The sequence below is a fragment of the Scyliorhinus canicula genome, chromosome 2 (assembly GCF_902713615.1).
Source record: "Scyliorhinus canicula chromosome 2, sScyCan1.1, whole genome shotgun sequence".
NCBI lineage: Eukaryota > Metazoa > Chordata > Chondrichthyes > Carcharhiniformes > Scyliorhinidae > Scyliorhinus > Scyliorhinus canicula.
In genome coordinates, this window is record NC_052147.1 from 279,613,386 (window position 1) to 279,625,711 (window position 12,326).

The 12,326-nt window shown below is 45.8% G+C and overlaps 1 protein-coding gene across 6 annotated transcripts in view; it reads right to left on the minus strand.

The window, feature by feature from the left end:
• The window catches only part of cfap65 (cilia and flagella associated protein 65), a 212,756-nt gene that overhangs the window by 86,995 nt on the left and 113,435 nt on the right, over positions 1-12,326 (minus strand). For all 6 annotated transcript variants that reach the window (XM_038790129.1, XM_038790130.1, XM_038790128.1 and 3 more), the window contains exons 16-19: positions 11,416-11,581; positions 8,022-8,150; positions 3,779-4,001; positions 587-715 (exon numbers count right to left, since the gene is read on the minus strand). In XM_038790129.1, the coding sequence (XP_038646057.1) occupies positions 587-715; positions 3,779-4,001; positions 8,022-8,150; positions 11,416-11,581 (647 nt within the window). The remainder of the gene's footprint in view (positions 1-586; positions 716-3,778; positions 4,002-8,021; positions 8,151-11,415; positions 11,582-12,326) is intronic.

The window sequence follows — 12,326 nt, forward strand, 5'->3', positions numbered from 1 at the left end:
TAGAGGCTATATTACAAAAAGCAATCCAGTGGGTGCAAAGCACTTTGGGACGTCCTTGGGACATCCCAAGTGTTGTGTTTGGTCCCTTGGACTTTAATGTGAACTCGCCCAACACTTTGATCTGTCCAACCAAGATCCTTTAACTATGTCTCGCGCAGTAGAATGGAAATCTGCTACAGAGCATGTTATCGTGAAGTCTTGCTACTCCTCTGGAACTTACACCTTCTGCTGACCTGTTACATGTACGTCTTATCACCCTCCACCTCGTGTTCTTCTGCAGACGGCCAGACGAGCCTCTTTCTATATACAGGTCCCCAGGTCACATAGTGTTTTTCTTGAGACCGCATGATGTGTCTGCACCGCCACCTGCTGGTTGGAGGTCTCACACCATCCAATTATGATATGGCTCACAGGCATATCACCACACCGAGGCTTCCCTCTCCACCCAGTAAAATTGAATCTACATGTTCCCTAAGTTCTGCTTTCTGGTGACGCAAATGTAGAAATTAGCACGTTACGATTTTCCTCTGGAATTCGATTACACAAGCTCAGTTCCTTCTCGCTTCCCAAAACGAGTGGTACCTACCAGTTGGTGGGGGTCACCTCCTTGTTCTCCATCATTAGCAGAACAATAGATGGGTCTGAGCATATGGGCGCTGCTCCAAAGTTGAAATCTACCATCACTGGGGTGGACACAGAGGGGCATCGATTTATGCTGGAAGGAAAACAGAAAAGACTATTGGCCAAATCTTTCTTGAGAGAAAAATGTAGTTCACACAACACTCAGTAATGGGCAGGTGGCCAGCAAGTTTAGAAGATGAAGTGATATAATGCGAGTTGTGAATGTCCAGAATTTTCTGTTTGATTTATGCTGCTCCGCTGCCTCTCTCACACAAACAGCAGCTCTCCCTCAAGCTCTGGATTTCCAGGTTAATTGCCCACACAGACATGCTACAGAAAGGTAGCACTCAAAATAAACAATGCCCTTTTAACAATATTTACTAAAGCAACGCCAATCAAAAACCCCAGCCCAGAAAGGGAACATTTTAAACTGTTGAATCTCATTCCTGCAGTTAGTAAATTCTGCATTGAGACTTTTTAGAAGTGTTTATTTCTTACTTTTGCTGACTGCCAATTTTTCCCTCTTTTTATCCAGTTTTTCCATTCCTTGCTTTATATCTTTCTGTACCTGATTTGACTCTCATTTTTTCAAAACAAATTTAGAATACCCAATAGTTATTTTTCCAACTAAGGGGCAACTTAGCATGGCAATCCATCTCCCCTGCACATCTTTGGGTTGTGGGGATGAGACCCATACAGACACGGGGAGAATGTGCAAACTCCACACGGACAGTGACCCAGGTCCGGGATCGAACCCGGGTCCTCAGCGCCGTGAGGCAGCAGTGCTAACCACTGTGCCAGCGTGTCGCCCACCTGATTTAACTCTAATGCACCCTGTTTCCCTCTCTGTTTTCCTCTGTTTCTTTCTCAGTCCTGAAATAGTTTAGGAGATGCCCTGTTGGCCCTATTCAGGATAGTGATCTTTGCTCACTAAGATGCCCTGTTGCCGTCGCCACATCTCTTTCAGCTTGCACTCCGAGCAAGTTAGGCCATAAATTATAATTTAAGTTGAAGGGCTCAGGAAAATGTCTAAGTATTTGTCCCCCGTATTTGAGAAACTTCGAGATGTTGAATAAAGAAAATCTGCAATACAAATGGGTAGAAGCTATGGTACAGTTACATTAAGTTCAGGCTGTACCAGGTCTGGAACAATGTATTTGGTTCCGGCCAACGCGCTCAGGAAGGATATATTAACTTCCGAGGATGATGCGGCATCGATTCGCCAAAATGAAACGGGACTCAACAGGGATTAGATCATAGATAATTTGAAAATGAAAAATGAATTGAAAATCGCTTACAATCCGGATCCTGAGCGATACAAAATGGAGGCGTTTCCTGACTTTGTATGACAAGAGGCTAATATTCTCTTGACAACGGAAAATTGAGGCATAACTAACCAAGGTGTTTAAGATAATTAAAGGATAATTAAAGGATTTGACAAGGTAGATAGAGAGAAACTATTTCTTCTGATTTGGGAGTCTTCAGATACAAGGGACCAATATTGAAATTTGAAGTGACGCAATTGCAGAGTATGAGAAATTGTGACAAAGGACTGTGAATGGGATCAGAGTGCGGAAAACTGTCAGAGACGGGCTGGATAGATGGGCAGCAGATTATAGAAATATATAAATCATAACATCCTACAGCACTGAACGAGATAATGTTGTCCACTGTTGCTGTGCTGTCTTATTGAAAGCTTGTGGCCGGGATTCTCCGACCTGACGTCGGAAAATTGAGGAATAACTAACCAAGGTGTTTAAGATAATTAAAGGATAATTAAAGGATTATTTAAATTAGGATAATTAAAGGATAATTAAAGGGATAATTAAATCACCTCACACACGGCGGGACCTGGAAGGTACGTGTGCGGGGGCCATTGGGGCCCCCACGGTGACCTGGCTTGCGATCGAGGCCTACCGATCGTCTGGCGGGCTAATTCCGTGGGGGCCTACTTTACTCTGCGCCGGGCCCCTGTAGGGCTCCACTATGCTGTCTAAGGGCCGTTCTCCGACCTGACGTCGGGTCGGAGAATCCCGGGGGGGGGGGGGGGGGGGGAGAATTGCACCCCAACACCCAGACACTGGTTTTCGCATTCTCCGGCACCGTTTTGCGGGCGCCCACGGGATTCCCGCCGCGCCATTCGGAGGCCATTGACAGCGCCCCCCGCCGATTCTCCAGACCCCCAAGGACCGAGTGGCCGACGAGTTTGGCCGAGTCCTACCGGCGTGGATTATTCACCTCACACACGGCGGGACCTGGAAGGTACGTGTGCGGGGGCCATTGGGGCCCCCATGGCGACCTGGCCTGCGATCGAGGCCTACCGATCGTCTGGCGGGCTAATTCCGTGGGGGCCTACTTTACTCTTCGGCGGGCCCCTGTAGGGCTCCACTATGCTGTCTAAGGGCCGGCGCGTAGAAGGGAACCCCCGCGCATGGGCGTAAATACGCGGCCGTTCCCGCGTGCGCGAGATCACGCCGGTCGTCCTGCGCATGCGCGGACCGGCCGTTCTCTGCCAACTGGAGCTGCAGGGACAACTCCGGCGGCAACCTAGCCCCCTAGAAGGTGAGAATTCCTCACTTTCGGGGCCCGTTGTCACCGGAGCCGTTGGTGCCAGTTTTCCCGCCGGCGTGGGGGACATAGCCCCATTTTTAGAGAATCATGCCCTATATTTTTTGAATCTCACCACTGAATGTGCTTCTACCACCTTTTTAGAAAGTGCATTCCAGACCAGCAGAACTTGCTATGCAAAACAAATTGCCAGCCCCTGCCCTGATTTTTTCATGAATACCATAAATCTGTGTGTTCTGGGTACCGACTCTCCTGTCAGTGGAAACGGATTTCCCCATCTACTCTGTCAAAACCCCTCGAAATTTTGAACAGCGCTATTATATCCTCCCTTAATCTTCTCCACTTTAAGGGGAACAATCGCAGCTTCTCTAAACCTCTACATTTCTCTAAGTTCCTCAGCTCTGGTGGATCTCCTCTGCACCCTCTCTAATACCTTGACAGCCTTTGAAGCATTACATTTTTTATAACGAGCATTAGAATGAAGAAGCAAAAGCTCATCCAGTTCACGCTGCCGTCTGGTACCAATTATCGAGCCCAGTCTGTCCCTATTATCAGTGGCTCTTTATGTATTTGCGGCATATTTTCTCACCTGTGTCTGGTTGGCACCCGGTACAGCAGCTCACCCCCGGTAGGATCGCGCTGCAGGTACTCATTGAGTGTGTCAAGCGAAAAGAGACGCCAGAGTTGCTGCTTGCTGATGCCTCTTATGCTCCCCAGGCAACGAGCATCCGAAATAAATATCATTGGATAGACTCCGTCTGCTGTCACGCAACACATCGGGTTTCCCTCCTTACTTTCATCAGGCTCCAGCACTAAAACATTGCACAATGCACAACAGTAAGGTCATTTGAACTGAAGCAATCTGTGTTCATATGCAGCGTGGCTCAGTCAATATTCAGGCTTGGGCTGATAAGTGTAAAGTAACATTTGCGCCACACAAGTACCAGGTAATCACCATCTCCGGCAAGAGAGAATTTAACAATCTCCCCATGACATTCAGTGGCATTACTATCACTAAATCCCCCACTATCAGCACGGTAGCACGGGGCAGCATGGTAGCACAAGTGGATCGCACTGTGGCTTCACAGCACCAGGGTCCCAGGTTCGATTCCCCGCTGGGTCACTGTCTGTGCGGAGTCTGCACGTTCTCCCCGTGTCTGCGTGGGTTTCCTCCGGCTGCTCCGGTTTCCTCCCATAGACCAAAGATGTGCAGGTTAGGTGGATTGGCCATGATAAATTGCCCTTCCTGACCAAAAAGGTTAGGAGGGGTTATTGGGTTACGGGGATAGGGTGGAAGTGAGGGTTTAAGTGGGTCGGTGCAGACTCGATGGCCCGAATAGCCTCCTTCTGCACTATATGTTCTATGTTCATGTTCTCTATCAACATCCTGGAGGTTACTATGGACCAGAAAGTAAACTAGACTTGACATATAATGCTGAGGCTACAAGAGCAGGTCAGAGGCTGGGAACTCTGCAGAGAGTAGCTCACCTCCTGACTCCCCAAAGCCTGTCCACCATTGACAAGGCATAAGTCAGGAATGTAATTAAATACTCTCCATTTGCTTGGGTGAGTGCCGCTCCAACAACACTTGATGTCACCCAGAACAAAGCAGCCCACTTGATTGGCACCCCATTCACCATTTATGCACAGTGGAAGGATTGTCGCCCATCTACAAGAAGCAGTGCAGCAACTCACCAAGGTCCCTCAGATCAGTCATTTTCAAACTCAGAGTTGTGACCCGCGGGTGGATCGAGGGCGACAGTCGGGAGGGTCATGGGTTGGTTGCGGTGTTCCCGGGAAGAAGTGCCCAAGGGCCACAATCGGCTTTTTAAAATGCTGGTTGCGACCGGCTTTCAGAATGCCGACCATCCCGCGCATGCATGCTCCCTCAGCTGTACGCAGGCCCCGAGCACAGCGAGACAGACCGCCTTCTCCTGAAATCAGCGCACTGACCCAGCAGCAGATTCTTTCAAAAATATCAATGGAGTCTTCTCTCCAGAAACGGCGCCATAGAGCAGGTCACGTGCCCCCTACACTGACATCATGTGCTCTGGGCGTGAAAGAGCGTCTTCTATCTGACAGACTAAGTTAGGTGCAACTTTATGCCAGCAATCTTATTTGGAGAGCATCAGCCCAATAGTAATAAGTCATCGTCGGGTTTCATAAAAAGACACAGTGGTTTCAAAGATGGAAAAAGAGCAATTGCGTAGTTTAAATGGGCAACTGAATTGGTTAGGTAGACAGACTAGACCGGACATTAGTTTTGATGTCTTAGAGTTGAGTACAAAAATGAATGATCCTAAAGAGGAAGACCTAATGAGAACAAGTTACCTGTTACCAGACTCCTGAACGACCTGGTTATGCAGTTACCAGACTCCTAAACGACCCTCTTATGGACTGACCTCATTAACACTACACCCCTGTTTGCTCCACCTGATGCCGGTGTTTATGTAGTTACATTGTGTACCTTGTGTTGCCTTATTATGTCTTTTCTTTCATAACCTTTTCTTCCCACGTACTTAATGATCTGTTGAGCTGCTGGCAGAAAAACACTTTTAACTGTACCTCAGTACACGCGACAATAAACAAAATCCAATCCAATCCAATCCAAATAAAGCGTTGGTGAAACTGAAAATACAGGTGTGTGTTTTGAGGCTCCCGGTTTTAGGTGACCGTAGGCACTTGAAACTCAGAGTTTATAGTGATGTGTCCTATGCAAAATTGGCACCCCATTCACCATTTATGCATAGTATAAAACCGCAGGAGGTTTTATACTTTTCCTTTTGGGGAACAATAGTAAATGTTGCCCTCTTGTGTGGGAAACAAAGAAAATAAGGAGAGTGGTCAAAAGCACTTTGGTCGCTGAGACGTTAAGCCTTGTAGAGGCGGTGGATATGGCCTTTTATATATCCCAGATATTAACAGATATTTTGGGATTAGGGGATTTGGGGAACATACCCATTGAGTGTCACATTGACAATAAATCCCTGTGGGAAAATGTGCACTCTACAAAAAGGGTAAATGAGAAAAGGTTAAGGATAGACATTGCAAATTTGAAGCGGATGTTGGACAGAGGCGAGATAGCAAAAGTTAAATGGGTCGACAGTAGCTATCAATTGTCCGATTGTTTTAGGAAAAGAGGGGCTAGTTCACATAAACTTTTGGATATTATTAATGAAGTGCGCCTGTTCCTGTGACTTTTTCCAAAAAAAAGGGGGAGAACTGCTTGTGTTTTTGAGTTTCTTGTAATTTTGTTTCTTCGGGGAAAACCAATATTTACCAAATTATTTTCTTTCTCCAAGTGGAGACTGTTAAGGAATGGGTTAAGAGACATTCCAATTAGATGTCTCATTGATGTTTAGTATCCAATAAATGGCACTGATATGTAAAGGGGTTGCAGGTGACTCTTGTGGCATGTGATGTGGTGATAGAGTTTGTATAGATTGTGTTCAAGGAAAATAAAGGTGTTTGTGAAAAGGAGCAGAACTCTTGACTCTTTACTCAACAGTAGCCATAACCATTCATTCATTGTCACCGGGTTTAAATCCTGGAACTTCTTTCCTAACAGCACTGTGGGTGTTCCTACAATGTAAGGACTCCAGCAGTTCAGAAGGCAACTCATCACCACCTTCTCGAGGCAAATTAGGGATGGCCATTAAATTATGGTCCAGCCAGCGACACCCAAATCCCATGAACAAACAATAAAAATCATATAATAGACAGGCCTTTATCAAAAAGCCGACGACATGAGCTTACAGCTCAGAGTCAGAAGGACGTAGACAGCACGGTAGCATTGTGGCTATCACAACTGCTTCACAGCTCCAGGGTCCCAGGTTCAATTCCGGCTTGGGTCACTGTCTGTGCGGAGTCTGCACATCCTCCCCGTGTGTGCGTGGGTTTCCTCCGGGTACTCCGGTTTCCTCCCACAGTCCAAAGATGTGCAGGTTAGGTGGATTGGCCATGATAAATTGCCCTTAGTGTCCAAAATTGCCCTTAGTGTTGGGTGGGGTTACTGGGTTATGGGGATAGTGTGGCGGTGTTGAACGTGGGTAGGGTGCTCTTTCCAAGAGCCGGTGCAGACTCGATGGGCCGAATGGCCTCCTTCAGCACTGTAAATTCTATGAAAGACATAAGCTTAAGTTGCGCCTTAGAGACTTGAGCCTACAAGCTAGGTCGTCATTCCAGTCCAGGGCAGTGCTGAATGAGTGCTGTGCTGCTTAGGTACCATCTTTAGGATGAGCTATCAAACCAAGGCCCTGTCTGTGCCCTTAGGTGGATATAAAATGTTCCATGGCACTATTTTAAGCAATGTAGGGGCATTCTTTCTAGTTTTCTGACCAAAATATATCCCTCAACGAACATCATCAAAAATAAATGATCACATTTCTGTTTGTGGGATCTTTATATGCTCAAATTAGTTGCCATGTTTCCTACGTTACAACGGTGACCACGCTTCAAAAAGTATATTAGCGGTTTTAAAGCACATTGGGATGTCCTAAGGTCATGAAAGATGTTATAAGAATGCAAGATTTCCCTATTTCACACATCCAAAAATTCTTTAATCGTCTTTTTTTCTTTATTTTTCCCTTGGGATGCGGGCATCACTGGTAAAACCAGCATTTGTTTCCTTGGACTAAGTAACTTGCAAGGCCAATTATGATGTCAATTAGCACCAATTAAGAGGCAATTTTGTGCTGTAGGTCTGATCTCGCTGGGAAACAAATTGAGTGAATTGCACGTGACGCTTACAACCAAGATTGAATAAATTTTCACCCTTTCATCCAGACACAAAAGGCCGCTATCTAATTTACAAATATAAAAAATGTACTCACCTTTAGCAGAGATAATCTTGGCGCTAACTGTCCAAGAGTAATGAAGCCTTCGAACAGGCCAGACGGTGAATCTGAAACTGACTTTTGACCTCGCTGGTATTGTGCCGTGCGGAGATTTCAATTTAAAAGCTGAGAAAACATGCATTTCCAAGAAAACAAATCATGAGATTTATTCAGGAATGTAATTATTAGGGATGAGTCTTAACACAGGGAACACATAGCCTGTCATTCAACTGATTAATGTTGATCCTAACAGCATCTTCCCCAACATAGTTCCACAATCTTTAATAATAATCTTTAATAATAATTTTTGTTGTCACAAGTCGGCTTACATTAACACTGCAATTAAGTTACTGTGAAAATTCCCTAGTCGCCACATTCCGGTGCCTGTTCGGGTATACAGAGGGAGAATTCAGAATGTCCAATTCATCTAACAAGCATGTCTTTCGGGACTTGTGGGAGGAAACCGGAGCACCCGGAGGAAACCCACACAGACACAGGGAGACGTGCAGACAGCGACCCAAGCCAGGAATCGAACCTGGGACCCTGGAGCTGTGAATTGTTCATTTGACCCCAGAGTCAACACCTTTTTTGGGACAAAAAATTTCAGATTTCCACTTCCCTTTGATTGAAGAAGTGCTTCTAGATATCACACTGGTTAGCACTGCTGCCTCAGGGACCCAGGTTCAATTTCGGCCTCAGGTGATTGTGTGTAGTTCGCACTTTCTCCTCGCGTCTGCGTGGGTTGTGGGTTTCCTCCAAGTGCTCTGGTTCCTCCCACAGTCCAAAGGATGTGCAGGTCAGGTGGATTGGCCATGCTAAATTGCCCCTTTGTGTCCAAAAGTTTAGGTGGGATTACTGGGTTACCGGGATGGGGTGGTGGCGTGGGCTTGAGTAGGGTGTTCTTTCCAAGGGTCGGTGCAGACTCTCCAGTGTTCTCAGTGGGATCTTCAACTCCACTTGTCCGCCCAATCCCACATCCCTTGATTTCCTTAGTGCCTAAAAATCTATCAATATTCACATCAAGCATACTCAACGGTTCAGCGTCCACAGACATCAGGGTGGGCAATTTTAAACGTTCACAGTGAAGACATTCTTTTGTTTCAATCCTAAATGGTAGAACTCTTATCCTGAGGCAATGGTCTATGATTCTAGACTGTCCAGTCAAGGGAAACAGCCTCTCAGTATCTACTCTGTCAAGATTTCTCAGAATTTCATGTTTTTCAAAGAGATCGCCGCGGATTAGGAAAATTGGGCCCAGTGATTTCCGCTGGCGCTAGCGGTGACCCCGACATGCCATGCAATAGCACTTTGAATGATTGTTTTGCCTCTAAAGGGTTTTCTGTGCTATTCAATTGTACACTGGGGTCCGTGCTGGAGCTTAAGAGGGTTAGGACCTAATCTCTCTGACAAGTCCCACAGAGACCGGGGCACCTTGTCAAAACTATCCACCAAGATAGCTGTCAGCGCACTCCCCCCACTCACTTCGCTAACAAGGCCCCCACTCCCTCACCACCCCCTAGTTCCCCCTTCAGACCCCACCCATTCCTCCCTTCAGGCCCTGCCCCTTGACAGTGCCAACCTGGGACCTTTCACTCTAAGGCGTGGCAACGGGGTTCTCCAGCATGCCAAGGAGGATTCTTCATGGGAGGTAGGTGTCAAAAGGGGCTTGAACTGGGCTACTGGACTGGAAGGGCTCAGGTCAGGGGTCTCTCTTGGGATGAGATTCATTTTGCTGCTCTCCCCATCTGCAGCTTTTAAACCAATTAAACAGTCACTCAGTATCTTTTCACATAATAAAGTGAAAGTGTTCTCATCTGCACCCATGAATCCATTAAATAGTCAGTCAGTATCTCAGAAATATGCATTTCTCGTAATAAAATTAAATGGATCCCATTTATACCCCGAAACCCTTTAAAAACTGTCAGGACGCACATTGAAAGATCTATAAGGTGAAGGTAAAACAAATCCCTTTAAAGTGGTGGAAACCTTTGAAGTGATTTTCTCAGTTAGTTTCATTGCCCTTTAAAGTATAAAAGCTTGTGTGTGTGCCTAGAAGGCTAAAAGCTTTGAACTGCATTGTTTGCATTCAGTTTCACACACCGTTACCTGCTGAAAGTTTTTTGATTGACAAGCCGAGGCAGTTTCAAAGGGGAGATTTGGATTGCTTATTTATATAGCTCTGCAAGGCTCTATTAACTCAGGGGAGCAGCTGGTTTTCTAACTACAATTTCTTTATGAGGCTGTCTCTTTGTTCTCAAGTGCTTCCTGAAAAGAGCAGGTGTTGGGGGCAACCTCAAGATGGTTTCCAGCACTTTAAAGGGATTCCTTTACCTTCATCTCATAGTCCTTTAAACTTGGCATACTGCCAGACATTTTAAAAGGGTTTATGAATACAGATGGGATCTTTATTACTACACTTTCACTTTATTATGAGATGTGTTTTTCTGCGATAAAATGAGTTTAAGGGTACCAGTGAGACTATTTAGAGAAAACTTTAATTTTTAGGTACCAGTGACTGTATAATGGATTTAAAGGGGAGAACAGTCAAACGAACGCCATCCCAGGAAAGACTCTGACCCGAGCCCCACCTATCCATCACAAGCCCAGCTGATCCCCCCCTCCCATGAAGGACCCCGCTCGGCACCCTGGAGGCAATTGTTGGGAGGGTACCTATCCTCTTGTCACCCCTTGGACTGCAAGCCGCCAGGTCCACCTTCCTCAAGATTTGCACCAATTTGCGTTGGTGGAACTCTTGGCTGCAGTGTTGGAACATCCCAGCTGGCAAGTGAATCGGGCATCCTGCCCACCAATTAGATGCCAAACAGTGCTATTTGAATACTTCCGTCAGGTCAGAACAGGATGCTCGTCGGGGACGTCAGGAGACCCATTATTGCTGGTGGGGTGGGCCAGGAGATTGACGACCGGTTTGACACACTGTGCGAATCCTGATTTTGGCCCAACCCAGGATTCAGCACGCCATCGTGAATCCCATGGCTTAGAGGACAGCCCTGGAGAATCCTGGTTGTAATTTCTCAGTCTTCTAAATTCCAGGGAATATAGGCCTATTCTGCTCAATCTGTCAACCCAGGTTGAGACACTCTCAACCCAGGAATCAACTAAGTGAACTTTTTTCTTTTGATGTTAATATGGCTCTAGCCTGCTTTAAGTTTTTTGCTTCTTTAAGCACCAAACATAAATTGCATACACACTCCACTCCACCATTTTGAAATCCTCACTTCACATCCTACTCTTACTCTAGTTCACTCTTGCCTAAGATGTCTAAGTTCCTTAACCCCCTCAGTGACCCTTTCCATCTTCCATTGACAGGCATTTGGAACCAAAGTTCAATTTGCCAATAGCAAAATGCCGCGTTTTTATCCCACCAACTTACCCATCGGATCTTTCGCCACCTCATCAGGGTCACATAGTCCAGTGATGTCCTGCTTCACGTTCAACGCAAAGCTCAAAGAGCATGGCCCATTATTGACCAGTAGAAGATCGTCTGACTTATTATCGCCAATCAGGATGTCTCCCAAATGTACATGGCTTTCCTCAGCCTGAAGGAGATGTTTAACAGAGGGGGCAAACGTTACTGATATAAATTTCAAGCACTGCACATGATGGCAACAGTTGATCTTCCTATAATTACAAAAATTGACCCAGTAAGGATTAGGGGAAATATTGCTCTAATGGAATGGATGAAAACTTACTTAAGTTCATCGATTCACACATTAAAAAGCACTGAGAATAAGACCCACCTATTCTAAGAATCTAATATGAGCAAAGTTGAGTACTAAATAATACAAGCTGCTTCTCCAGGTGGTTATTACATCACATTTACAGCCCAGAAACAGACCATTCAGCTCAATTGGTCCATCCAGTGCTCCACTCAAGCCTCCTCCCACCCTTTGTTGAAACACACTCTCCAGAAATCTTGCTATTCCTTTCTCTGCCACCTAGCTCCCTTTAAATGCACCCACGCTATTCACCTCAACCACTCCCTGTAGCAGCGAGTTCCACTTTCTGACTAAACTTGGGATAAAGAAGTCTGCCCTGAATTCCGTTTTAGATTTATTAGCTGTACAAAGTTGTTAAATATTTAGCCATCCTCTCTCAAGTATTGTCTCAGCGGGCGCAGGCAGTGAGAATATTGCCCTTTCACTTCAAGGACGTAGCCCAAGTTAAGGAAAAGCTTTGCATGGCCACTGGCTGTAAGAGTTCTACTTAATTGAGTTTGGTCATATTCAATACAACAAGGCAATTTCATTCACAAAATTGCAGTTGACATCCAAACTTCAAACT